The sequence below is a fragment of the Citrus sinensis genome, chromosome 1 (genome assembly GCF_022201045.2).
Source record: "Citrus sinensis cultivar Valencia sweet orange chromosome 1, DVS_A1.0, whole genome shotgun sequence".
Taxonomy (NCBI): Eukaryota; Viridiplantae; Streptophyta; class Magnoliopsida; order Sapindales; family Rutaceae; genus Citrus; species Citrus sinensis.
In genome coordinates, this window is record NC_068556.1 from 10,225,675 (window position 1) to 10,253,236 (window position 27,562).

Consider the following 27,562-nt stretch of genomic DNA (forward strand, 5'->3'; position numbering starts at 1 on the left):
TTAAACATAAAGATTTTTACATGGTTCGGCCAACCTTACCTACGTCCACGCTTCCAAGCACACCAAGCTTGAGGATTCCACTAGTCAAGCCTTCAAGGCTTCAAGAAAACTTACAATTGACTTTTTAGGTGTCAATCAACCTTTACATTTAGAGATTATCCCTAATCTCTTAACCCAAGTGTATCCCAACACTTACAATCGCTTAAAACAAAGATTGCAATTTTTTTTTCTCTCACACAATATATAAGATTACAAATCAATGCTTAATGTGTGAATAAATGAACAATAATGAATTTTAAGCTCAATTAATGTTGTATTCTCGATTATAAGCTCAATGATAATGTTGTGATCAATCATTGTTTGAATTTGATTGAGCTTATTTATAGTTGGGGCTAAAAAATAGTCGTTGTTGACTTTCTACTAGAAATCGGATTGTCGTTAAGCGTTATCGGTTAACCGTTTTGACTAGTCCAAATGACCGTTGAGCTGAATTTCAACTAAACGGTTTGATTGTTTCTCACTATCGGTTTGCCATTAAGTTCCAGAGACCTGCAAAATAAATTTATGCTATCCATTCTTGCTAAACGGTTGAAGGTTAGCATGGAATGACATTCTGAAAATTATCGGTTAGCCATTTAAAGTTAACGGTTTGCCGTTTAATTTCAGTAACCTGCAAAACTCATTTCCCTTAACCATTTTTGCTAACCGGTTCAAGCTTAAGGATTTATTCCTCTCTGGAAATTACTGGTTAACCGTTTCAAAGTTAACGATTCACCGTTTACTTCAAGAATCACAATTTTAAACAAAATTCGCAGGGAATGATTTTCCAATTAAAGTTAACGATTATCTAGATTTTATGAACACATTTAGAAAGATTATACGGCTTTTGAGAAATTGTTTATTAATGAAAATTCCAACATTTAATAAAAAATAATTAAAGTTTGTTATTATCAAAATCAATAGTAATGAACATATACATGTTAACAAAAACATCATACAATACAGTATGCTAAACGCACTCTAAGTGTCATATATATAGCCACTTATATCACACGTGTACAAAGAACATTACAAAAGATTTACTAAAGATATTTTGAATCCAGTCTAGAGAGAAACCATTATATGAATACATAAAGAATTACGTGACAAATTACACGAAGCTTGGAAAAGGTTGCTGATCTAATTTGGAAACATAATAATAAGTGACACGTCACATGTGATTACTAACAAAATCATATGTCAAAAGCTCAATTAGCTTAAGAGAAAGATAGTCTTTTTTTTTTATGAAGTCCTAAATGTTGGATGTTAAAAAAAAAAAATATTTTTAACACATTTCTTAGTTTTAGGAACGTTAATCTCAAACCTCAATTAGCTTAATTACCTTTTTAATAATAATAATAATAGTAAAATATCGTGTTTTTTAAAGCTGAAACAGTTAAAAATAAACTATATATAAAATTAAAGGTACATTTTATTTGTAGCACAAACAGGAAATTCATTGTTAACATGCAGTACAATGAAATAATTAATAGTTTATCATTTAAGTTACGGAGTTATCTAGCAAAGTCAAAAAGTCAGCTTGATCGCTCTCCATACGTGTAGGATTCGCAACTCTTAATTAATTAAGGAAACTTGAAGAGAATTCCATTTTGTTTTTTAACTTTTCCCCCAAGTAACTAAATGGCTGTTCTCCCAAAATGATGATGATGATGATGATGATGATGATGATGATAATAATAATAATAATTATTATTATAATTAGCTTTTTTGCGAACACGAAAATATAGTAAAACTTGGTAAACCTTGTTCTTATTGGAAACTGCTTGAATCGCTTTTGGGATTCTGATCAAGAATATGCTCATGCTCATGCTCTTACTGTCTCTCTGGTTTATACACACCCCATGCTCTTACTGTCTCTCTGGTTTATACACACCCATACATACATATATACTTCCAGTAGTAGTATAAACTTCGTACTTTGCAAAACCAAAAAATAAAAAAAAAGCCCTGTAATTCTCTCTTTTGTTTCATATACTGAAGGGAAACCCTATTTTCTAAATTAAACCTATGAGCCTATAATCATGATCGTTGCCGATACCCGCCTACCTTTGCAGCTTACCTCTCTTCGTAAGCGCAAAGGAACTTCGACTACCTGTTCTCTACTTCACCGTCATCCTCAAGAAACCACCATAAACAACAAGAAACTCAAGACCGGTGGCAATGGCAACGGCAGCGATGTTGTTGTTGATCGAGTTGCCATGCTCAAACTCAAATATTTTGATATTTTTTCTAAAGCCCAAAACTACATTCATGAACATGAAGATGAAGAAGCAGTAGCTAGGAGGAAAAGGGCTCAAGTCGAAGATAACTTTCGGGCTATTGAGCAACTTGAAGACCTTCCTGGTTGTTCCTTTCGTTTTGTGATTGATCCGAAAATAAGTGAGGATGGTGATGATGGTAGGGGGACAATGTGTGCCTTTCAAGGAAGTCAATATTGGAATCCCCTGGAGAAGATTCTTGGCTTAACTATCAAAGATCATCAGGATAAACTGGAAAGAGGGCTTCAAGTGACGAAGACGTTGCAACAGAATCCACATCATCAGTATGAAAAAGAAGAAGAATACAAGGCTCATAGCAGGTCTAGGAGGCTGCTTCAACTTGAATCCCAACGACTAGCTGCGCGTTTGGAACTTCACAAGATTGAAAACAATGCTGATATCCAAGACAACTTCAGGTGTTTCAAACAACTTTAAGAGCTTGCTGGGTGTTGCTTAAGCTTTATGATTGATCCAAGTTTAGATGACGATGCTGCTGCAAAAGTGACGATGGGTGGCTTTCAAGGAACCCAATTCTGGAATCCGCTGGAGAAAATCGGTTTACACATCAAAGATTAATTTTTATTTTACTTTTTGTTTTTTTTTAAATTATCAAAAATTGACGTTTATATATATCATACGGAATCCAAATGCATGTAATTTTCATTTCTTATCGTATGCTTTGACGAATTATCAGATATGAGAAATCTTGATTGAATTCTTTAATTCTTGGATTGATTGTGTGATCTTTTGATTGATGACTCCTTCCTCTATTACAATGTGGCCGTTATGCGTGTTTCACTTTTTCAATTTATCTCTAGGTGGGGCTTAGAAGAGTTCGTTAAGCCTTTAATTTTAACTCTTACAACGATACCACGGGCAAGAATTACAAACATTCGCATGCATTCATTTGAACTTACATATTTAAAATTTCACCATATCTCTGTGATTGTGAATAGAAAGATTAACGGGATCGAGGAAAAAATAAATTATGTAATAGAGTTTTAAAAGAAGGATAATCCATTCATATCTATTAGCCTAGACTCAATGGGGTTCTCACTGCTCGTTCCATTTATCATTCTTTTTTATGGTACAGGTGTGTCAATATATACAAATTTAATCTTTAAATTTGGACTATTTTATAGGTGTTAGTTCATTTATGATTACAAAATGACTCTACCTAAGTTTTAAAATAACCTTCAAATTACTTAAAGTAGCTCGTTTTAAAATTTGAACCCAAATATTATAATAATAATGACAAAATATGTGGTTTTCCTAATCTATATAGGACAATGAAGATACGCATAATAGTTTATTTATTTAAAAAAAAAAAGAAATGAGTAATCGTATTCTTATTGGGAATTGTATTTTGGTAATTGCAAGTAAAAGGCTCAAATACGTTTCTAGATGTAAAGAAGAAGACACATGTCTATACATGAAATGCAAGTTATGCAACCCAAGAGGGGGGTGAATTGAGATTTTAAAACTTATACAAAATAATTCGCACAACGATTTAATCTATTGTCTTAATTAAATCAAAAACAATAAATTCAATTAAGCATAATAATAAAAGAGTAAGGGTAGAGAGAGCAAACACAATAATTTTTACGTGATTCGGCAATTCCTGCCTACGTCCATGCCTCCAAGCCAACCAAGCTCGAGGATTTCACTATCCAAGCCTCCCAAGGCTTCAAGTTCTTTACAATTGACTTCCAAGGCATCAATAAACCTTTACAACAAAGAGATTATCTCTCAATCTCTTCACTCAAGTGTTTCTCACACTTATACACTCACAAATTTGATGAAAAAAATAAAGATTACAACAATGAAACTCTCTTTAAGAGTAGATGTACAATTGATAGCTCAATGAAAATTTAATCTATGATAATTTTCGAATTTGGAAGCTCAAAATATGTTATTTAAACTTGTTTGTGCTTGTAAGAGTCTTAAAATTGAAGTTGAAGTTGAGTTTTTATAATTAAAGCCCAAAAACAAATTGTTATAGGCAAATTCTAGCAAGCAAGCAGTTAGCCGCTTAATTAATCCGACTCCCTACTACAGAACAATAAAGTTACTATTAAATTTGAATTTGCTACAGTAATATTGTTCACAAATTATATTTTTACCCAATACTTTCTGTAATTATACTATGGTCTAAAATGTCATAGAACTTTGCAAAAAGGTCCAATTTCAGAATATCTAAATAACACTTGTTATTCCTAAAACTATCTGAAATTGTGATATGACCCAATACATGATAATATTTTTTTAAATAGTCCTTTTCAAAATTTAACATAATACTTATAAATTTCAAAGTTTTCAAAACTTTTTTAATTTAGTCCAAAATTTGAAAATGTGAAGTTTTCCTTAGGTGGCTAGCCGCTAGCCCTCAGGCTGTTAGCCGCTAACTCTATATCCACTTATGATATTTACACTAGGCCCCAAACTTACATAAATTATAGTATGGCCCAAAAAGTTTCAAATATTTGCAAATAAGTCCAACTCCAGAATTCATAACAATATTTATTAAAATCAAATATTGCAAAACTTTTCCATTTTAGTCCACACCTTGAAAAAAAACTAACTTCATAAAATACTTAGCTTATACTTGTAAAACCTTTGATTAATGAAAAAATAATGATTTATTAAACAAAATCTTGAGATTCTCAAATGCTAAACCATACATATAACAAATCATACCGGCTTTACAAGAATTGTCGTAATAATGTGTTCGTTGAGCTCTAAACTTTTTTTTTTATCGCATTGTTGTCCGTTGAGTACCTTGAGCTTGATTTCATGTGATTCACTTAATCATAAATATTATCCTTTAAGAACTAGTGAAACTGTAAAATACAATATTTTTTAAATTACCTAAGACACATGTTTGTTATCATCAAAATTACAATATGTGTAGACCTTTAGGCTAACAATACACACACATACATGTTGCTCCTAATTATTTGCACGTACATTGCAAAACAAAATCCAAAACGAAAAACTCATTATAATTCTTTGAATAATATCTTTCATAATTAATAGGGTTTGTGATAGCGAAGAACTACTTGGATATCTAGACACTAACTAATGCAGTAAGTGTTGCTAATAATAGAGAAAATCTATAATATATTAGAGATACCATGTTGATTATACAACAAGCAAATGATGTTAAGAGGTGTGCATTTATTTTGAAAAATCATCATGCAAGTAGTGGTTATATTAAATTCAATTACATATGTCATACACGTATTACTTGGATATATTATCTTGTGTATTCTAGAATTCCTGTCGATAATGACATGATGATCTCTTCCAACTCCAAGAAGGCAACTTTAGCTTTCTCGCTAAATGCAAGGAAGAAGATGAATAAAAAGAAACGATTAGAAACTAATAATAAGATTGATGTTGATATGCTGCTACCGATGCCATGCCCATGATATCGATGATGAACAATTTCTTTTTTTAAGTTATTATTATTGATTGTTTTTGTTTGGTCTCGAAACCTTTAATATTAATCCTCTGTAATGCTAGTTGTTCTATTTAATGTGAATGTTGATATATATGAATATCACTGTGTTGAAAATTTTATCCAGAATCAATTAAGAGATATTATCAATCCAATAATATTGCTACATATTACCAATCCAAATATAATCTATATGAAGTGCATCATATGTAGTGTATACTTAATAAAGACCTTTAAAATCAAGGTTTCCTCTTAGTTTCCAGCTTCTGAAATGTCAACCGTGAGATTGGCAACATATGCTAGAACAAATGCCACCCATAAACTCAATTGCTTGACCCACAAATTACTAACACTACATAATTCAACCAAATAAAAGCAACAATGCAAAGATATGTCACCAAACAACTCGTCGGCTCGAGATATCCATGTCTTCTAAATTGGCAAGGGTACATATACTATAAACCTAATTATCCTAATGGAATAGGAAACTAAATAAATCCTAAACTGTTAAGGATAACTTAAATCAACTGGGAAACTAAAAACTCTATACATCCATCATAAATTAGGGAATGTTATTTCCTTTTGTCACTCACTCGTTCATTGTGTTATCACTAAATTAAGTTATACAATGCTACGTTAATCACCATGATGCTAGCCCAAACCCTCCCACCTTTGCCTTTGCAGGTTACTATTTTAGGCAAACGTAGTTGTTCCATGCATCATCATGATCAAGTAACCATAAAGACGAAGAAACTCAAGACGATAAGTATTGCTTCTACTGGCAGTGGCAGCTGTTAGAAGAAGAAGACCTTTGGTGAAAACCATCACCTATAACTCAGGAACATTCATGTTGTATCACCAAGAATTATTAACAAAGTTATGCGGAAGCGTACCTGAATCCATAATGCCATAATGCTTAATTCCTCTCTGAAGTAGTGTGATTTGCCTTCTAGATCTACACGTTCTCCTAGAGAGTCATTTAATTCTCTCTGCGCTAGATACGTGTGACCTGAGAACCATAACCATTTATATAGACGATATTTTCTTGTTGTCACTAGGTATTTCTAATTCTACCCGTCATAGAATTAGAATATTATTGGGACTCTACACATTAAATGTCCACACCCTATTAGATACATTAAAGCGCATAATACCGAAAACCTAAATAGATCACTTTTAATTAGGCTTAACTTTAGATGACAGTTCGTAACACGTAATTATTCACATATAAGCCCAACGTTGGATTAAGGATCCATCAATATTGGATTAAAAATCCAACAGCAGCGTCATTGTTGATCGCGCTGCCATGCTCAAACTCAGATTTTCTGATATTATTTATAAAGCCCAAAACAACATTCATGAACATGAAGATGAAAAAGCTAGGAGGGAAATGGCTCAAGTTCAAGACTAAAGAAAAGCTACTCGGTTGAAAGTTGAAACTGGAGAAAATGGAGAAGAATGTGATTCTTCAAGATGAAGATAACTTTTGAACTAATAAGCAAATTGAAGACCTTGCTGGTTGTTCCTTTCGTTTTGCGATTGATCCGAAAATAAGTGAGGATGGGGATGATGGTAAGGTGACAATGTGTGCCTTTCAAGGAAGTCAATATTGGAATCCCCTGGAGAAGATTCTTGGCCTAACTATCAAAGATCATCAGGGATGAACTGAAAAGAGGGCTTCAAGTGACGAAGAAATTGCAATATAATCCACATCATCATTATGAAAAAGAAGAAGAAGAAGAAGAATATAAGGCTCATAGCAGGACTAGGACTGCTTCAGCTTGAATCCAAAGACAACCTGCTCGTTTGGAATTGCACAAGATTGAAAACACTGCTGATATCCAAGACAACTTCAAGAGTTTCAAACAACTTCAAGAGCGTGCTGGATGTTCCTTAAGCTTTATGAGGAACTATATTTTACCGAATATTAATGATCGTAAAAGGCTTTACAGACCACTAGTACGGTACAGTGCTATTAATGAGGAAAGTTGGGTTAAGTTTGTGGAAAGACTATCTGAAAAATTTCAAATGAGTACTTTTAATTTATGTATTAATAATATGTTCATGTTTATGACATTTTTCACTAAGTATTAATAACATATTCATTATCCATTGTTTGTCTGCTTGTTCTAAGTAGAAAATCAGTGGTGTAAATAAAAATAGGCGAGCATAAAACTAGTTCAATCATCACCTAAATAGACAGGGTTGTGTTGCGTTAATGCAAGAAGTGGCATATACAGTCAATTTGTTGCTTACATTTTATTTAGTTTATTAAACGTGTTTGGTTAACGAAAAATGTGATTGATGAAAATTTGTTATGATTGATCATCTGACATTGCTAAAAAATAGCTCTTATAAAAGAGGAAATGGATAAGAGTGTTCTTTGGAAGAGAGCTCGGCAAATGAAAATTTGAGGATACCACTTCAATGTTGAGCCAATTATTAATAAGATTTTAAGAAATTTTTGCTTACTACTTTAATTTTGGTTATATGATTCTTTATAATTTAATAACGTTAACTTAATTCATTGAAGTGCTAAGATAACTAGGGATGGAAGCTAAGAAAAGGAAGTTGTGTTCATCTGGAACAAATGACACTCTCGCATAATCTTTCAGAAAAGTTCTAGAAAGCGGTCATATGCAAGGAATTGACAAGTTTATAACCTCAACTATGTATGTTCAAGCCTCCTAAAGGCCTGTTAATAGAGAGAGTGACCATTTATGAAGGGAATCAATTAACCGTCAAACGGAAGAAATGAGAAATGAATTGAGAAAAATGCCTCGGCATTCAGATATAACAAGTTCCACCTATCCACTTGTACCTGGTCAAAACAATAATGCTCTTGAAGATGATGGCATGAACTGTATTTCAGATTAAGTAAGTGTTTCAGATGAAGTAGCTTCTGAAACACCAAAGGTCAGTTTGTATATGTTGAAGCATAGTGTACGACAGTTCATATTACTATTTATTATTTTTACTTGTTATTTTTTTTATTTAGTTTATTTTTATTTACTATTTTTACTTATTGTTTCTAGATTTAGTTTACTGCTATTTACTTATTTTACTTGCTGCTTTTGGATTTAGTTAGCTGATTTTTATTATTTTACTTCCTATTTCTATATTTCATTTGCTGTTATTTTTGTGTTCTTACATATGCACTTTCTAAGAGACTTTTAATAATATGATGTGCAAAACATTAAGATATTTAGGAACATATGCTTGTTTGCCTAACCCTTTTTATACCAAACTCACTAACTAATTATGCTCGTAAGAACCTGATCATTTAAAAAAGAATAAGAAGTAAGGGACACCTAAAGACACAACAAGTAAGAACCTACCGATACTAAACCATAATAAGAAGACAGACCTAACAAAGCACAACAAAGATACACTTAACATAAAACTCTCTGCCATTCTAAGAAAGTGTCCAAGACTAAACCCAGTTGAAATTCTAATGGAGATGCCTGATGACTTGTTACAATTAAAAAAAAAAAAGTGATAGCCTTAAACATCAAGGCACAGAAAAAAAAAAAAATTTGAACTGTAGATAAGTAGAACAAGGACAAGGACAAAAAGTTTGTAGTAAAGCCTTCACTAGTGAGGAAGAACACAAAGCTTGCAGGTGGTATAGAGGAACAAGATGTAGTTGCTATATTTGTTTGGCAAAATGTATGAAGATAAGATTTCAAACCAAGAATGGATTCCCTACCTAATAGATGATGGTGTTTTCCAAATTGAAGGAATTAGAGCTCATATTGGGCAGCATGATAGCAATTTACTTCTGTTAATAAATGTTATAGATTTTTTTACTTTTACCTAGTTCATCGATTTTTTTTACAGTTTATTTTTATACAGCTCCATGTCAATGTTTATAGCACGAGAGGGCAAGGAGAAATGGAATTATAATAAGTTGGTGAGAACTGTAAAAGTATGACCTATTGCCTCAACTACAGTTATGAATAGGCCCCACAACAACCAATAGGTTTAATTTTGTGTGGATTTTATGTCATGAGATTCATGAAAGACTTAATTAATAACTTCTTTTTATTAATTAACAATGTAAGTCGGGATTAGGTGAAGTTCATATTGAGTGGGCAAACCATGTTTCTAGATTGCTTACTGCTATGTGAGGTAAGTCTTACCTAGTATGTTGTCACTGTGAGTTCACTGATGAAAAAAATTAATTTACCAAACATTGTTCATTCAATACAGACTTTGCTAGCTATTATTCTATTGCATGGTACGCTAATCTATATGTGTTGTCCCAGACTTTGAATTTGATGAAGTTATATTTTACTTGTGCAATTACCTAGCTTGTTACACTTGCTATGTTGGAATTTGATGAATATGGTGGTATTATTGGAGTTGGCTACTCTTTTTCTTTGATGCAACAATAGGTCCTCGATATTTATGCAACATTGCATACTTAGCTTCTTCTTAGATTGGTATTTACTATATGCTTCGCCAAATCTACTAGAATGGATTTTTTTTTTCAATCTAATTAGTTTTGTTGGCTTCCTCTTGTCTTACTAGAAATGAACTATGTCATCAATTTTCTTGTGTTGCTGGAAATGAACTGATCATGGTTCGGTGGTCCCAAAACTACTAGTCTTTTGTATGTTATTGGAATTTATTTTTTTATGTTGTTACAATACTCTTCTATTTATGTTGGACTAGTCACTTGTATTTTGATAAATTATGTTTGTTGACAATTATCAATAATTATTCAATATTATTCATTTCATTTTTTTGTCAATGAATTTATAATTACAATATTCATTTTAACCATCTAATTAATTAACTTATTTATGAAATTTTAATTTCTATTTCAATTGCAAGACTTTTATTAAAACAATTATGATTTTATGGTAGAAACAAAATAGTCATTTTATTAATTGTAATTTCAATTTTAGAATTAATTGTAAAAAAAGATCAACTAATTGTAATCTTCATTTTTGTGCCAAATTTAAGATTTCCAGCCAAATATTCAAAATATAGCGTGCGAAATTCAAAAAAAGAGCCAAATTCAAAATTGTTATATTTTCCTCTAAATGAAGTCATGACGACTGGTTATATCTATCATAAACTATAACTTCTACTGCTCTGTCATTAATTCTTGACATTGGCTATAATGACAGTATGAACAACCATCATCTAACCTCTAAGATGATAGTTTTTACTTGTCATAATAAGTGCTTTTTCTTGTAGTGTTTATTAATGACTCTTGGATGTTACAGAGTCTAGTTTTGAGGTAAGGTTTTTAATTTTATTTTGTACTTAACTTTTTTTTCTTAAATGTTAATTAGAAAAAAATTTAAGAAACATATATTTTTCTTTTCTTTTCTTCTCGTAGGTTTCAATATGTAAAAGGTTCAAATATTGGCCTAAAGCTTTCTGACACATTATTGAGTTACTTGATGGTTCTCGACTTGCACATGAGGTGTCTTATGTAATTATGGATAATTGCTTTTGTAATGACTACATGATCGAATATCTTTCTATTAAGATTAATAGAGATGATCTCATCTTGCATGGACAATTACTTCACATTCGTTGTTGTGCCAATATTTAAAATTTGGTTGTCAAAGAAGGGATGAGTATGATTAGTGATAGAATTGCAACAGTTAGTGAGAGTAATTAACTAGTCGAAAAGTAATTAACATATCACTGAGTTATTTTTTCTGAAACTTAGTAAACAACATCAAATGTCTTCTTGTAACATGTGTGTGAGATTAAATTGTCTTTAGGAGATTGGTTTTAATCACCTTATGATAAGATTAAAAAATGGCTCAATTGATGTTAATGAAATTTAAAAAATATTGACAAGATATGAGTGAAATTTTGATTGTAGCTTGTATCTTTGATCCAAGGTATAAAAAGAAGTTCAGAGAGTGAAAGAGTATCAATTGAAGTTTCCACCAACAGTTAATTGCTTTGATTATATTTGTAGTTCTTCTTCTTCTACTAGATCTATAAGTGATACCCGTAAGAAAGCAACCAAATGGATGTCAAAGTTTGATAATTATGTGAACGATGTAGATTGTGATGGAGAATGTGTACCTATTGCAAATGAGTTAGGTTATATTTTGATGAGTAAGTTATGCCACAAATGGAAGATTTTAGTAGTTTGAGTTGGTGAAAAATAAATGAAGTACGTATATTATATTGGTTGGAATTACTGGAGATATTTTGACAATTCTAATTACAACTATTGCTTCTTAATCAGCTTTTAGCACCGGTGGTAGGTCACACCATAATAGACTTCATCCAAGCATATTGGAGGCTTTGATGTGCTATCAAAGTTGGTTATGAGTTTACAATGGCAGTATGAGATTATTTTACATTGTAATTATATTATATAATAATTAATATTTTCACTTATGAGTTACATTTCTTATATTATTTATATTATTTTAGATTTGAATCTTGAGGCTATCTCTCAATTTGCCACACTCCTCGAAGAAGAACAAGAGGATTAGAATGTGCAAGAGATAAATGTTTTAATTAAAAATGTTAATTAAGTATCTATATCGATTTAATTTATTTTATTGTTCATATAAAGTAATTTCTTTTTTGCTTTGTTATAGGATTATGAAGATTGACAAAAATAATTATTCTGATAATTTGTATCTTGTACTGTAACTTTTGTAGTGGATTAATGTCAATGTAAGATATATTGTTAAACTTTGCGTTTATTTAAATTTTGTATTTAATATGATTAAATCAAGTTTGGAAACTAAAAACATATTAGTTATTTGAGGATCCCTTGTTATTTCTCAGAGATCCCCGTCCTCACTCCTAAAGCAGTTTTGACGGAGACAGAGAGGGAACAAGGATATATATAGAGTATTGAGGATGGTATAGGGATGTTGACCCCTCCCTTCCCCTCTTTATTGCCATCCCCAGGCTTTACTTTCTTGTAACGCCAAATTTTATAATATTAAATTATAGAAAATGGGCTTTTATTAGAAATCATGCATGGCTTTATAACCCTTGTTAAAAAAAAAAAGAAATATTAAAATTACAAATAGGGTTAATCATGGGGCAATTTTTAGGAAAGGGTTATTTTTCCAAATCCAATAGGGTTTCTTAAGACTCCCTATAAATTTATAAGTTTTCCCCTTCCACAACCGTAAGTCGACAATGTTTCTCCTTTTCTCTACTGCTCATTACGTTTCCACCCAAACCCTAGGATTCAAACATTTGTTTAGAAGAGAATCAAAATGATTAGTAAGTTTACTCTCCTTATTCTCCACAAAATTTCCAATCCCTCTATCTAGGGTTTGAATTGGCATGATTTTGGATTGTTACAGATCATATTACATGATTTAAGATGTGTTTAGGTTCTATTTAGGGTTCTGATTTATTGTGAGTTTTATTAATCAATCCTTGGTGCATTAAGCACACTGGACAATCTGGACAGCATGTGTATCTCGAATTCAAACATTTATTTTCTGAATGATTTTTCTTAATAACTTTATATTTCTGAAAACTAGACATGTAGGGCTTATGGATTAAATTTTGTTTCATAAGATTTGATTTTGTTTTTCAATTTTATATGGATTTTTGAAACTGACACTAATGCACTGGAAAACTGCGATTCCAGCAAAGCAATCAGATTCCAAAAATTATTTGTACTATCAAATGAACTCAAACAATACTGAACTTTTATATAGAAGTTGATACATGTGTCTAGTATTTGTATTTTTAATTTCATAATTTTCGGATTAGTATATGATTTTATAAAAATCTCAGAACTCGTTCTGTTCGGTTAAGGTACTGTGAAACAGTTTTGAATTTGTCAAGTAATAAATAGTTTTGAAAATGTTTTTGGCCGGATTCTCTTGAAAATTTTTAATGAGGTACCCATGGATGTCCAAAATGGTTCCATATAATATTATGTCATTTTGATTTTTAGATTAAGAGTTAAAATTCTAAGAATCAGGCTAGTACGGGTATGAATTAGAAAATCATATTCTTAGGATAAATTATTGATAGTTATATCTTATATTTGTTAAGGTGTTGGAGGTGATTGAGGCTTTTAGAGGCTTAGAGGTGTGTTAGTTCAAATTCTTTTATCGAGGTAAGTAACTTCATTCCTAATGTACTGGATAAGTATAATTATTTTGATACTAATATATGTACATGTGTTTTTATAGTTTATTTGAAAAATCAATTGCTTTTCATTACAAGATTAGTTTATGTAAATGTTTTCAAATCTAAATTCTTTTAGCAAAATATTTTATAAATTCTTTTAAATTAGCGATTTATTTTGTTATATGATTATATTTTATGATTTTGTTTATAAAATATTTTGCAAGCCTAAATTTTTCGTTATGGACCTTTATGAATCTGATACGAATGTTTTGTGCCCATGTATGAGTTCAATTTTTTATGATTGTATGGGGTCCACCTCTTGAAACTATATGGGGGCCACCTCTTGAGGGCTAGAGCGCCGCAAACTGGCATATATAGTGTAAAGTGCCACGTACAAATCATTACATATGAAAAGTTAGTTTGAATGTTTTGGCTCATTGTCCATAGTTAATCTGATTTTAATTTTGATCGTATTATACGATATATATATATATATATATATGTTCTGGACCAGTACTGGGTTTCTGTTCTGAGTGTGCACACGATATTCTGATTCTGATTCTGATTTTGTTTCTGGCCGGGTCACCGGGACTATAGGTGACACTATGTGACATGAGCTAACTATCTTCTTTCTGTTTATGTGTTATATGATTTGCTTTCATAATTGATTATTCTTTTGATATTCTGAATTACCATGAATTTATGCCATCTTATTGAAATATGTTGTTTTATGAAATTTATGAATTATAATATATGTTTTAAATAAAAGAAGGCTTGCAATATTTTTAGTATCGATGGGCCTAATGTGTTAGAAATTGTTTTACTTACTGAGTTGACGGCTCACCCCTCGTCATTACTTTTTTGCAAATTAAGTTTCTTTTCGAGAGGTGTGCTTAGCTTGGTGATAGAGATTTTATTTCCTTTTGCTATTTGAATAAGAGGATGAATAGACTCATGTTTCTTTTTAGTATATTTCTATTATGAACTTGTAATTTAGAGTTTTTAGACTTCTGTTATTTTTTTTATGTTTCGGGAGAGATTATTTAGTGTTAGACGTATAAATTTATAGATTTATTTGAATAAGAATTTGAGGTATTTCAGTTTGGAATTTATGACTAAGGATTATGATTTGTAAGTAATCTCCTTTTTCACGTGCTCCGCGCATGTTAGATTTGGGGTGTTACATTTCTTATCAACATTAAATCAACAACATGACATTTCCAGTTTTATTCTTGGCATATCCCTTTGCGACCATACAAATGCTTGTTGATTTTTTTTTTTGTAGTTGAGGCCTTGTAGTTCAATCTTGAGGCATTCCCTTTGGCCACACATTATTTAATTGTTGTTTGGCAATGTCCTCTACCTTAGGGAACTTGTTCTATTAGGGGCTCGCTTTGTTTCTTCTTCTTTCTTTGATTTTCTTAAGACAGTTGTAGAGATTGGCAAGTTATACAATCAACTTGAGCAACCTCTCCCAAGAGCACCAGACCAGAATTACAAAATGAATTAAAGAAGATCCGAAAGTTACAATGATCAGAAACAATTCAACAGCACCACAAATTAATAGTAAACTATCAAAGAAAACTCAAAGAAACCAAGAATGAACTCAAACAGCAAGTAACGTGGTTCAGTCAATTCAACATCGACCTACATCCACGCAGGAACAAATTAACCGGCTTTATTGATTTAACCAAGTCTCTTTTGGGTTGGATACCTCGAAATCTTATGCTAAGTCCCCCAACAAATGGTATCAAAGCTTGACCCTAGTAGCCGGAATGTGGTAGTGGAACAACTTAGGTGTGTCGGACGAAAGGACCGGAGTCCGGCTGTGGTTTCGTCCTAGGGGGGGATTGTTGAGTTGTGTCCCACATTGGCTAGTAAATGGGAGATGCTTTGGGTTTATAAGTGGTAGGTCACTCCACCCAATAGGCTAGTCTTTTGGGTTGGATATCTAGAAATCTTATGCTAAGTCCCCTAACAACAGTTGTGTGGATATTCCTGGAGGTCATCTGGGTGGTAATGGACCTCTCTTTATTGTAGATGTTCCTCCTCAGGAAAAATTCTAAAGTACATAAGAGGTATCATATAGTCATATAACAAGCAAATGATGTTATGACATGTGTGCATTTATTTTGAAAAACCGTCATGCAAGTGGTGGTTATATTAAATTTAATTACACACATTATGCATGCATCAATTGGTTGTAATATCTCTTGAAGATACTTCACAGAAACTAGATTTTCTATGATTAAAGCAGTATAATGCTGTTGTAATGCCTCATCCTCTTCCAGGCAGACGTATTGCTCAGACTTGAGGTAGATCCATTGACAAATAGTTTTACTTGATCAAGTGCTTTCCATACTTCGTGTCTATCCCCACCGCTATCTGGTATGCTTAGGCAGCTACTTGGTATCATACTTTCGAATCATGGTTAGTTCTTAATGAAATCAAGCTAGAAAATCCAAGATTCTCTGATTATGTGCTATTTTAAGGAAAGCAAAGATGAGGTGGATTTCTACTATCTTCGATTTTAATTATATATATTGTGCTATGAATTGTGCACAAAGCTCTTTAGAGCTATGGATTGAGTTCGGTTGTAAGCTATAAAACTGGGATAGCGCTATTCCGTTGAGGCTCGTAGGAAAAGCCTTGCACATCAATGCTTCATCATCCATTTCGAAAGTCATTTTCTGTTTATAATAATCTGCAGGGTTTGTTCTGCCATCAAACTATTTCAATATCGAAACCAACAATTTTGCCAGTTTTGGTACTAAAAGAATCCTTTGGAAAATGGTCTAATGGATCTTTTGAGCAATCAGTATTGCATCTTTAGTTATGGAAGTTTTTTGGAGAGTCTTTTCGAATTCCCCTAACACCTTCTCAATCCCTGTTGTAATCTTTCTTGAAAATTTCTTTCTTTATCATCTAGTCCTGCATCTATTTCCAAGGGCGGTGACACTTTTAGGCTAGGCGCTTTCTCTAGAGTGATATGATGTTTCATATTTTGAGCTTTAAATGCTTGCAGCTTCATTCTCAGCATCTGGTTTTGTTTCTCGGTCTTCTCAACTGGCTTCAATATTTGTTGAAGCAATTTTGACTGGTTTGGCATAGCTGAATCGGAACGGCCATCCATATCATCTTAATCAAGCATTAAATATATGCATTTTCCTTCATATTGGTCTATGGGTCTATGGGGCTCTTATTTTTTGTGGCCCAACCATTTTTCCTGTTTGTTTTAAGATCGATGCTCTTAATTCATCTGGGTAACATTCATTAAACAAATTCCAAATAATATGTATTTTATTCATGTTGTTGAATAATGTAATATTGGATATCTTTGATCCGGATGTCGAGTTACATTGATGATTATTTGTTTGTCATTGATTTGTCAATTAATATTCTATCTGTTCGGATCCGATTTTCTAGCATAAGAATTTCGAACCATGATGCCTATAAGTTGGTTTTCAAAACCATTTAAAATAGTTTTGTTGTTCATTTAAATTCGTTCGCCATTTGACAGACACGAAAGTCAAGATCCATTTATCAGATCAGTTGATTTTGCTAATTTTTCACGTGATATGCAAGTTATAGCCAGTTTTTATCAATGTTTACCATTCAAATATTCTGATTAATATTTCAAGTAAAGAATAATGTTAATGTCAAGTATTTCACCTATGGTTTCATTGTTTTATACATTCTATCAGCGAAACTTTATTAGATCTCAGAGATTTTTTTCCCAATCAATTTTACAATTCGACCAACTCAACAAGTGAAGTCATTCGTCCATGGTTCGATGTTATGGCCTTTTGTCCAATTTTCCATAGACAGCACCAATTGAAAGTTAAAATTACCTTTAAAAGCCCAGATAGATTTAAGTAAAGAAGATTGAACTAGAGATTATACTTGTTCCTGCTATTTAGTCGAGTTTTTTCTTATTTAATTCTTGAAAATCTTCACAAATGAGACTCAAGCACGTACCTGTGAAGGCTTTGATTTTTTGTCAGTATTTGTTTTATCAATTTTTACGAATGTGAGATCGAGATTGGTGGGAGATTTAATTCCACGTCAAAATCTCCACCTTTCATCATTTTACTTCATTTTACGCTATTGGATTTGTTAACTATTTTTGTCCATATATGAACTGTTGACATGTGATTTTATTAGTAATCATACATTACAAATAAGTAATTTTTCTGGATTTAATTCATAATATTTTCGGGTTTAATATAAGTTGTCACGTGAGTGGCCCACTATAAGCGGTTGTATTTTTTGACACTTATAATGGCTAATCTTCAAATCCGGCTTGGGTAAATTTTTTAAATAGTTAAAATAAAAGAAAAAATAAAAAGATAATTGTTAGAGTTTGGATTTAGAGTTTATTTTTACTGATAAGATAGGTGCAATCCCAATTGTTTGTGGGTGAATCTAGAAAAGGTGCCCAATTGCAGATTTGATGCCCGGACCGGCCCTCTAAATACCGGACCGTTCAGGCTCTTTTGTCGAAGCGTGTCGTTTTGCTCTTCTTACAAAATTCCCGTCACTCGGCAGTTGGCAAAGAGAGTAGTGGAGCTCTGTCTTTGAAGTAATGGCGGAAAAACCGCAGCCGGTTCGCGTACTGTACTGTGCGGTGTGCAGTTTACCGGCGGAGTACTGTGAATTCGGACCCGATCTCGAGAAATGCAAGCCCTGGCTAATTCAAAACACACCGGACCTTTACCCCGATCTTGCCGAAGGTTTCCCCTTTTAATCACATCATTACGCAGAATCCTTTATGTTAGTTTTTTATTTCTTACTAATATAATGATTTAATTATTTACAGAGTTAAATTCGAGGGAAGCCGATAAAGTCGGCGAGCAGTTACAATCAACTGGCATTTCCTCTCCTGCTTCTTCAGGTTAGCATTTGTTATAATCTGTATTGTTTCTCTGATTCTTAGAAATTTTTATTGGTGCTTTTTTTAAAATTTTTGTTACATTTACCGTTAAAAATATATAAAGCTGAAATTGAATATTGGTAGATATTTTCTTGCAGACAATGGTTAGTTTTCAAATATTTCTCTCACAATACTGTGATATTAAGAATAGTATTTTTGCTTCAAAATCTTGGATAGTTTCTAGAGATTGGTGAGGGGTTGTTCTTCATTTCGAGTGTTAGAAAGAGGAGAACCAAAGTGGGTAAAAGAGTAGCAGCCATTCTTAGAAGTGCAGATTCTTTGATCTTGTCCATCTCGACAGAAAACAAAAAAAATGATAGCAGCTTCTTATTTTTGCTTCGATTGGATTGAAAATTTTGGAGTAGAATAATTTATTAAGAAAATCAATTGAAGCAAACACAAAGCATGCATGATATCCAGAGGATGCCCTCCCGTATTCAAATTCAAAACTTAAAGCGTAGCTCGAGCAAGCCCTGGCACAAAAAGGGGATAAAGGATGGTTATGATTAGCATTGAGATTGAACCTGTAGTCTCTCATGTATAATTGTTCTAAATATACAATAGAGAACTAACATGTAAACCGAAGCTTGCTATCCTTAAGAATGAGTGAAGTTGGGAATTCTATTAATGGTATCATGGGTTACTTCGTTTGATAGGATGCAGTCATACTCACCCAATAAGCTGGAAGTCATATTTACTATGCAGAAACGTGCCATGTAGGGATGGTAACATACAATATGTTAGTTGCTGTACCATTACTTACAATAAAAGTTTGATGTCCACTATCTCAAATAGAATTTTTTTTGTATGTTATACAATAAAGAGTGTTCAGATTGTTGTTTTCCTATTTGAAAATTTGCTTGAAATATTCACCTGTTATACATGAAAAGGAAAATATGCAACTGCTTTGCCATGTTGTTACAGTCAAACAGTCCTTTACATGGGGTTGAAAGAGTTAACATGGTTTTTCTACACTCCAGATATGTCAAATTTGTATTTTACTTTATATTGCTTTGTCCTATTGTTTGTGCTGTTATGTTGGTCGCTGGTTATTAGGTTTTGGATGATGTATTTTCTCCATGGTGATATTTAAATAGCATCACTTTTTGCTTCTGTTCTACTTGAAAATCAATGGAATGATGATACATTTTATTGTATCTTTTTGTCTGGGCTGCTGGTGCTACTTCAGCTCCTAAGGCAGAAGAAGTTAAACACCTTCCTGGTGGAAAGATAAAGAAAAAGGTAAAAGTTACAAGATCCTTTTTGTTTGTTGCATACACTCATTTTGTGCATGCAGCATTTAAATTTTTGAATGAGTCTATCAGAATTGAATTTTCATTAAATTCTTTTCTTAGGATAAGAAAGAAGTTGTTATCGAAAAGGTTGTTCGTAACAAACGGAAATGTATCACTACAGTTAAAGGCCTGGAACTTTTTGGTGAGCTATGTGCTACTTTGACTCTTATTTTTTTATATTTTGATTTTGAAGCATTAGTCCCAAAGTGTTAAGTGACTCAGTTTCTAGGATTACATCTCAGGTGTTAAACTTAGTGATGCTTCAAAGAAACTTGGGAAAAAGTTTGCTACAGGAGCCTCTGTTGTTAAGGTGTGTTTTGTTTTTCTACAGTTAATATACATTTATTTTTACCCTTCTAAAAACGCTAATCATGTGTTTTGTTTTATGAATGAATGGTTTCAGGGACCAACTGAGAAGGAGCAAATTGATGTCCAAGGAGACATATCATACGACATCGTGGAGTTTATAACAGATACCTGGCCTGATGTAACATACTCTTTTCCTATCTCTCCTCTTCACTGTTATATGCTGAGTTAATAGTGTCATTGATTTTGATTTTTTTAAATTAAAAATTAGCAATCAATTTCTTCAATCACTTGCCATACTATGGGGTAGTCCATACCTCTGCATATCAAGAGCCTTTGCATATCGTAGTTCCAACAAACGTGAAACCAAGCATACTAATATGTTTATGTATAAAGTTTATCCAAGTTATTCTAGTTCTTAGATTAACACAGATAGCAGTCACTATAATTTTGATAACTATTATAAGAATTGCAGCACAAGTACCTTGACTCTTCAGTTTTTCTGTTCCTGATTTATATTCATTCTTCATTAACTTGGTTCATGATTTTCTCTGACTAAATTCTTTTTGTACTATTTTACTGCTGCAAGAAACAGAGAAAAATTATGTTCTTTTTCCTGTCGGAAGTTAAGTACATGAGTGACTATGGCCTTTTCATCTCTATCAAAATCTTGATGTGATGACGTTGCATGGGCTAGCAGTTTGTATTGTGGTTACAGAGAAATTGGAGAATTTTAAAAGATTTTTTAGGGGAAGAGGATCAAGACGTTTGGGACTGGGTGAAGTTTTTGGCATTTATATGGACTTGTCACTTCCATATTTAGCGATGTCCCTTTCTTCTTCATTCTTGAAAATTGGGAAGCAGTGGTGTCTATAATAGATAAGGATGCTTTGTTCTTAAAGCTTCCTGTCTATGGTTCAAGACTAGCTAAACTTTTGTTTAGTTGTTTGCTCGCTTTGACAAGCAGCAGATAGATTGTCTCTATTTTTTTTTTTTTTTTTTGAAACGCTATATATTTATGAATACTTTCTGGTTCTTGTGGGGAGTGGGGTGGAGGGTGGAAACCTATCTGCGCAAGATTGAGCTGGTAAAAGAAGCTGGAAACAATTTTAAAACTACCACGGCTCAAACCTGTTTTAAGCATATTTCAACCAAAATTGGAAGTTTTAAATATCGATTTTCATCACTTTGGACTTAGGATAAATTATTGAAAATAGGAGGCAAAGACTTTCACTGAAACAGTACATCTAGGTACTTTTTTCTTTTTTTGTCAGTGACAATGTATAGTTGTAAATACAGTTTTGGAACTTTGATCATGGAATTATGCTGTTCATACTTCATAGTAGCTGTCCAGAATTGCACATCTTATGTATATCTTTATATCATTTGTTCTTGAAAGAGTAATTGTTATAACACGATTGATCTACTTTTCAGTTTTTAACATATGCATTTTATATGTTAAAGTATTTGGACATGGAGTCTGGTCGAGTCAACAATTTTTTTAACCCTCTCTCCCTTTTTAGGTTCCTGAAACTGCAATCTTCTTCATCGAAGATGGAAAGAAAGTGCCTGCTGTTTGATTGAAATAGTAGCTCATGGAAAAATGGAATATGGTATCTTCCTTCCTCTTCACAAGTCTCTCACGAGATTTTTATACGTAGTCACAAAGTAAAGGCTGCTTGACAGGTTTCATGGCTTGTGAGACTTTTCGCCTCTTATTTGGTCCTGTGTTGCTTTGTTACCAAAATAGTTAATTTTTGTTTGAAATATGTATTAAAGTTAATGGTATGATTATATAGTGACTATATTGGTGGTGTTTTCTTTTCTTTTCTCATTGAAGCATTACATGTAATTTCAGTTTCTGTTCAGTTGATTTTTTAGAAGTAATAAAAAGATTCTCTCAGTATAGTTTAAATTTTTATCGTGGTGACTTAGCTGCTGCGACCTGAAATGTTATGCTTTTGTTGGTGGCTGGGTCTTATGGGCAAGTCAAACATTTGTATGGCCTAAATATTGTGTCAATGAAAATGTATTTATTTACTTGAATAGTATTATATTGTTAATAAAGGAGGTCAAGTGTATACCCAAACAAAGGAACGTCCTAATTTTATTAACCTTAGGAAGAGTTTATGTACTTCAACCCTTTAAAACTAAAAATCACTTCCACAATTTGAACTATTTCATGACACCAATTAATAACATCGATATTTTCTTTTGCAACGGCATTTACCAACAAACCAATGTGCTTGGCTCTTATAGCAGTACTTTTTAGTACCGAAATAGGTATAATAGTCAAAATTACATGTAGACATACACCCTGCAACTTCCCAGGATTGGGCCACTTTTCTATGATTCTATTAAACAAAGTCAATTTCAAGCACCAAATATTTTTACCAAAGGTTTAAACCAGTTAGTCCCTTACCTTTGTTAACATGGAGCATAATATTGGTTTAATGGGGATATTGCTTTATCTTACAGAGTTAACTTATCGTCGCCTCTTTTACCAAACTTCATGGCATTGGAGTTTGTGTTTTTCTTGTCTTTTAGCTTACTCACATTATTAAAATGGGTTCACCCTCACTTTTATTTGAGAAGTGTTAGGTATAAAGAAATACGAGAGAATTTTATCCTCTCTCTCTCTATCCTTTTCTTCTTTATTTCTCTCGTGTTTCTCTTCACCAAGCATTTTCCCTTTTATTTTGTGTGTGTGTGTATCTGTATATGCATCCATTAATGGGGGCAGTCCATGTAATTTAGAAAAAAATGGGATGACTGTTCTTTTTACTAGAATCTGGAGGGGAGGTCAAGGTGGATATAAGTATTGTGGTTGAGAATCAATTGTACTTTGTGTTATCTAGTCTCCAGGATAATAGTACTATTGGTCCCTTGATAATGGCATGGCTGACAAAATAACTAGTAGAGGTAATGCTAAATGAAGAAGTGATCATTTGCGTCGGTGAGCTACATGCAGGTTTGAAGCGCTAGTGGGGGTGGTGCTCGTGAGGGTTTTTACTTTGTAATGTGGTAAGCCTATTGTGTTGTGATCATAGTATGGGTATGGTTTCTTTTGGTGGCGGCCGGTGTTGGCATCAGTTGTTAGGTTTGATTGTGATTTGAGCTTTAAATAGAGAGTGGTTTTGGAACTATGGAGAGGTGAATGGCACGTCTAGGATGAAGACAAGGTGAAATGTTAATAGGGTGGCAGAATAGCTCAGAAACTCAAATATTGGTGTGAAGCTATGTTTTGGTATTGTATGGACCTGTGAATAAATTCCTCTTAGTTTATGTAGTGTGTGAATAAATTCTTAGTTCTTCTGTTTAGGACAAATGTTTGTCATGTTCGTCTTCTTAAAGTGCTTGAGAATTAAGAACTTGAACACTAAATTGTCTTTCATAAGTAGAGTTGGTCCATCATCTATGTGTTTCTGTTTTGTCTACAATATGGCATTTGATTTCAGTTTTCCTTGCATGCGTTGGAATTCTACCAGACGAGATGATGTGTGGTCCTGATTGTTCAAGCATCTTTTTGTGGGGTGTCAACCATTCACACCCACTAATTTGCCCGAAAAGCATGTCAATGAAAGTAACTCATGTTTTGCATGTGTCAACACACTTCAGCACGAGCTTCGGCCTCTTGCTCACGTAGCTTGCTTGTGTAGATGGTCATATTTATTAGGTATGAAGTTTTGTCACCCTTTTGGTCACCATTGTGTTCACATCTTCGTTTTTTATGAACTAATTGGTGTGTATTGCATGGCATGGGAAAAATCAAAATTAGGGAAATAAGCAGTTTGTCGGCTTGTATCCGAACATGAGCACAAGAAGCAGAGTAGATTTGTTTTGTTTCTAATTTTCTAGGATTCTGAATCCTGAAATGACAGTACTGTCAGAGGCGTATCTTGTGTATCATGGTTTCAAAAGATTTCAGTGGAAAGCATCAAAGTACATTTTCCATTTTGAATGCCATGACAAATGATCCACAGTAATGATGAAGCAGTATAAGGGATACGCTTCATGTCTTACTATCCATCATATGATACATTTTACCCATGATAGGGACATTTCATTAATGATGAGGCAGTTCAAAGGATACGCTTCATATTTTACTATCCATCATATGATACAATTACCCAAGATAGGGACATTTCATTCATTTCATGTTTCTTTTATTTTGTAAATATGTACAATTTAAAAAAAAAAAATCCACTTTTCCTAAATAGTTCTTACGGTATATGTGGTAGTTTGGATATTCGGTGCTGCTTTAGTCGATGAAAAAAATTTCTTTAAAACGCATTCATTTTTTTGTCCATGCTTGTGTGAACGTCGGTGCTATGTTCCCATGAGTTTAAATTTTGACGCTTTAAATTACATTCGTTATTGAATATATCTCATAAATTAATTTTTGACTTCATCCCTACTTCTATGGGTCTCATATGAGTCTCGATTGACTCCGAAACATTAATTCGAATATTCGATGCTCAACACAAGTTAAATTGAGCATTGAATTCTTACTCGAATTTACATTCAAATAATTAGAAATTACCTTATTTGCTGTTGAATGAGTATTTTTCCTCAATTTATGAAATAGATACACGTCTTGTTTTTATGCCGAAGTGAAAAAAGGAAAATTATCTAAAACGAGTGAACTCTGAATCGTTTTCCATCAATTCATGCAAGCTCTAATCAAAGAATGAAATTAAAAAGATAAAAAAATAAAGAAAATTGAATTCATCGATTCAAGAGCATGATTTGATAAACGGTAATAATTTCACACTAGTAAAATGACTCTAGAGATAGAGAAATTCTAAAATATTTTTATTATATTATATTTATTTAATGCACATTTGATATGTTTGTATGAATTAAAAATAACTATAAATTATATAATTTAAAAAAATAAATAAATACGTACATATTATACATTAAATAGGTGTAGGTACAGCAAAGACGCGCTATAATCTCTTGGAGACTGGACAAACTTAGAACGTCGGTTAATGATGTATTCTCTCAATTCTGAACCCTTTTTGATCAAGTTTGGTGGTAGCTGGATTGCACTCATTTTGGAAAAGTTTCAACTCTGCCATAAGTTTTTCAAAGATCACATGGATTCATGAGTCAACACATGTCAAATTTTATGTCCACATGTTTCATGTTTGATCCTCCTTGCGATCCTAATTCACTCCTAAAATTTACATTAATGGTCGGCGTCATTTACATTGAGTTGGCAATATTTTTTTTTTGGCTGAAATTTTGTTTTAAAAATCTATGCTTTAAATCTATTCACTTGAGTGAGGAAGATGTAATATTACCTTAAGATTAAATCATTAAATGATAAGAAAAAAAAAAAGCACAATCATTATTTAAGTTCTTTAGATAAATCATAAGATAAAATTTGGTGGAAAAAATTACGTCAAATTTTTTTAAAAAAATATTGAAACATTTGTAAACACATCTATGGTATTTTATCATGGAATATAGTCGTTTATTTGAGAAAAAAATTATTTTCACATATGCAAACACATCAACAGTATTATATATTAGACTGATACATTATAATCTAATTAAAGATTTAGCTATGTTGTTACAGTAATACGGTACCATTTTTTTGTCATTTTGTGACTTGACCGTTAGATCCAACGAAAGAATTGCCAAAGTAAAGGCAACGACAGGATGTATTTATCCTCCTCTCTCCTTCTCATGCAACCCATGAGTAATCTTTATATTTTCATTTTTTTTATTTCTATCTTAGTTGTTTATTTTATCTCTTTTAGTAAATATTTTTTTTATTGACTAAGTTATTAAATAATATAAATAAGGAAGATGTAGGGAATTTTGAGAGGGTTTTTATTATTGATATTGGGTAATTATAATACATGATTCAATTGCGCATCCATGAGAGCCACAACCTCTTAAATACAATAAAGTCTATGAACTTTAAGAAGACAAATCCCTTGATTTATTCCACAAATACATCAATATTTTATAATTCTCCAATTATTGCTATTATTTCCATATCTACTTCTATAATTAATTATCTATAATATTGAGAGAAAGTACATAACATTAAAATTGAATAGAAAAATGAAGAGGAGTTACTATTTCCTTTGTTTTTATTTTTCTAGTTTTTTAATGGGAACATAATGGAGCTGAGTATTGGTGGAGTAGTATTTTCCTTATTGTTTTATGTATATTTAGTAAAATTTGTAGAGATTTATAATGAGTTTAATAATGATAAAATTCATGTAAAGATTTATAATAACTTTGTCGATTTGATTTTTATGAACCAAAATGAAAACTAAAAAAGTTTTTTTTTTGGGCGAAAGGGATGTAAACAAATAAAGTAAAATTCATCTGATTAGTCAAAACTTAAAAGAGTTACTCAGTATTTAGTTAAACTTCTTTCATATTAGGCAAGAAATTTATGGTTTAAGCTTTTAATAATAATAATACAAGTTGAGATGGGTAAGTTATTTTAGTGTTTGCACGTATTCAATCAAATTCAAATAAAAGTAGTTAATCCTAATAAATTTTTAACAAGATTTTCTTTCTAATGTTAATGATTGAAACTTTGTGATTTAAGGTAGTTAACTCGGGATTCTCTCATGATCTAATGTTTTCCCAAAAAAAAAAATCACAAGTAATTGGTAGTTAATGAATTAAAAAATAAAGATAATTATATCCTAATTATATACTAACACTAAAGGACAAGTGTGACAAGAATTTTAAAATCCTAGGATAACTCAGATTTAGTTGGTAAAATTTGATCATTAAACTAATTGATTGTATAAAAAAACTAGCCAAATAAGCTTATAATCTTTAAGATGCCAGTAACTATAATAAAATCAACTTAAAAACAAGAGACCAAATCCAGCCAATATTAGATCAAATCCAATTGATTGATTTGCTTAAAACTCCTCTTATTTTCTTTTCTTTTTTTTAATAAATCCTCTTATTGTCTTTAAAAATTCAAATATATAAAAATTATCTATGAAATTCTATTAAACAAAAAGAAAGAGAAGAAGAAACCAAATTAAAAAAAAAAAAGAAGCATGGAGAAGAAAAAAAGATAACTAGTATTAATATTAAACCATGGAAAAAAAGAGAGAGAAAATAATAAATAATTTTTAAATTAGAGCTTATATGTTAAAATTTC

General features: G+C 32.0%; 1 protein-coding gene across 1 annotated transcript; it reads left to right on the forward strand.

The window, feature by feature from the left end:
* The first annotated feature begins 18,249 nt into the window (after positions 1 to 18,249).
* Positions 18,250 to 22,330, forward strand: LOC102611868 (translation machinery-associated protein 22). Its single transcript, XM_006475399.4, has 7 exons — positions 18,250 to 18,608; positions 18,695 to 18,769; positions 19,998 to 20,050; positions 20,164 to 20,245; positions 20,346 to 20,413; positions 20,507 to 20,590; positions 21,933 to 22,330. The coding sequence occupies exons 1-7, from the start codon at positions 18,461 to 18,463 to the stop codon at positions 21,987 to 21,989; spliced, it is 567 nt and encodes a 188-aa protein (XP_006475462.1). The 5' UTR covers positions 18,250 to 18,460; the 3' UTR covers positions 21,990 to 22,330.
* Positions 22,331 to 27,562: the final 5,232 nt, after the last annotated feature.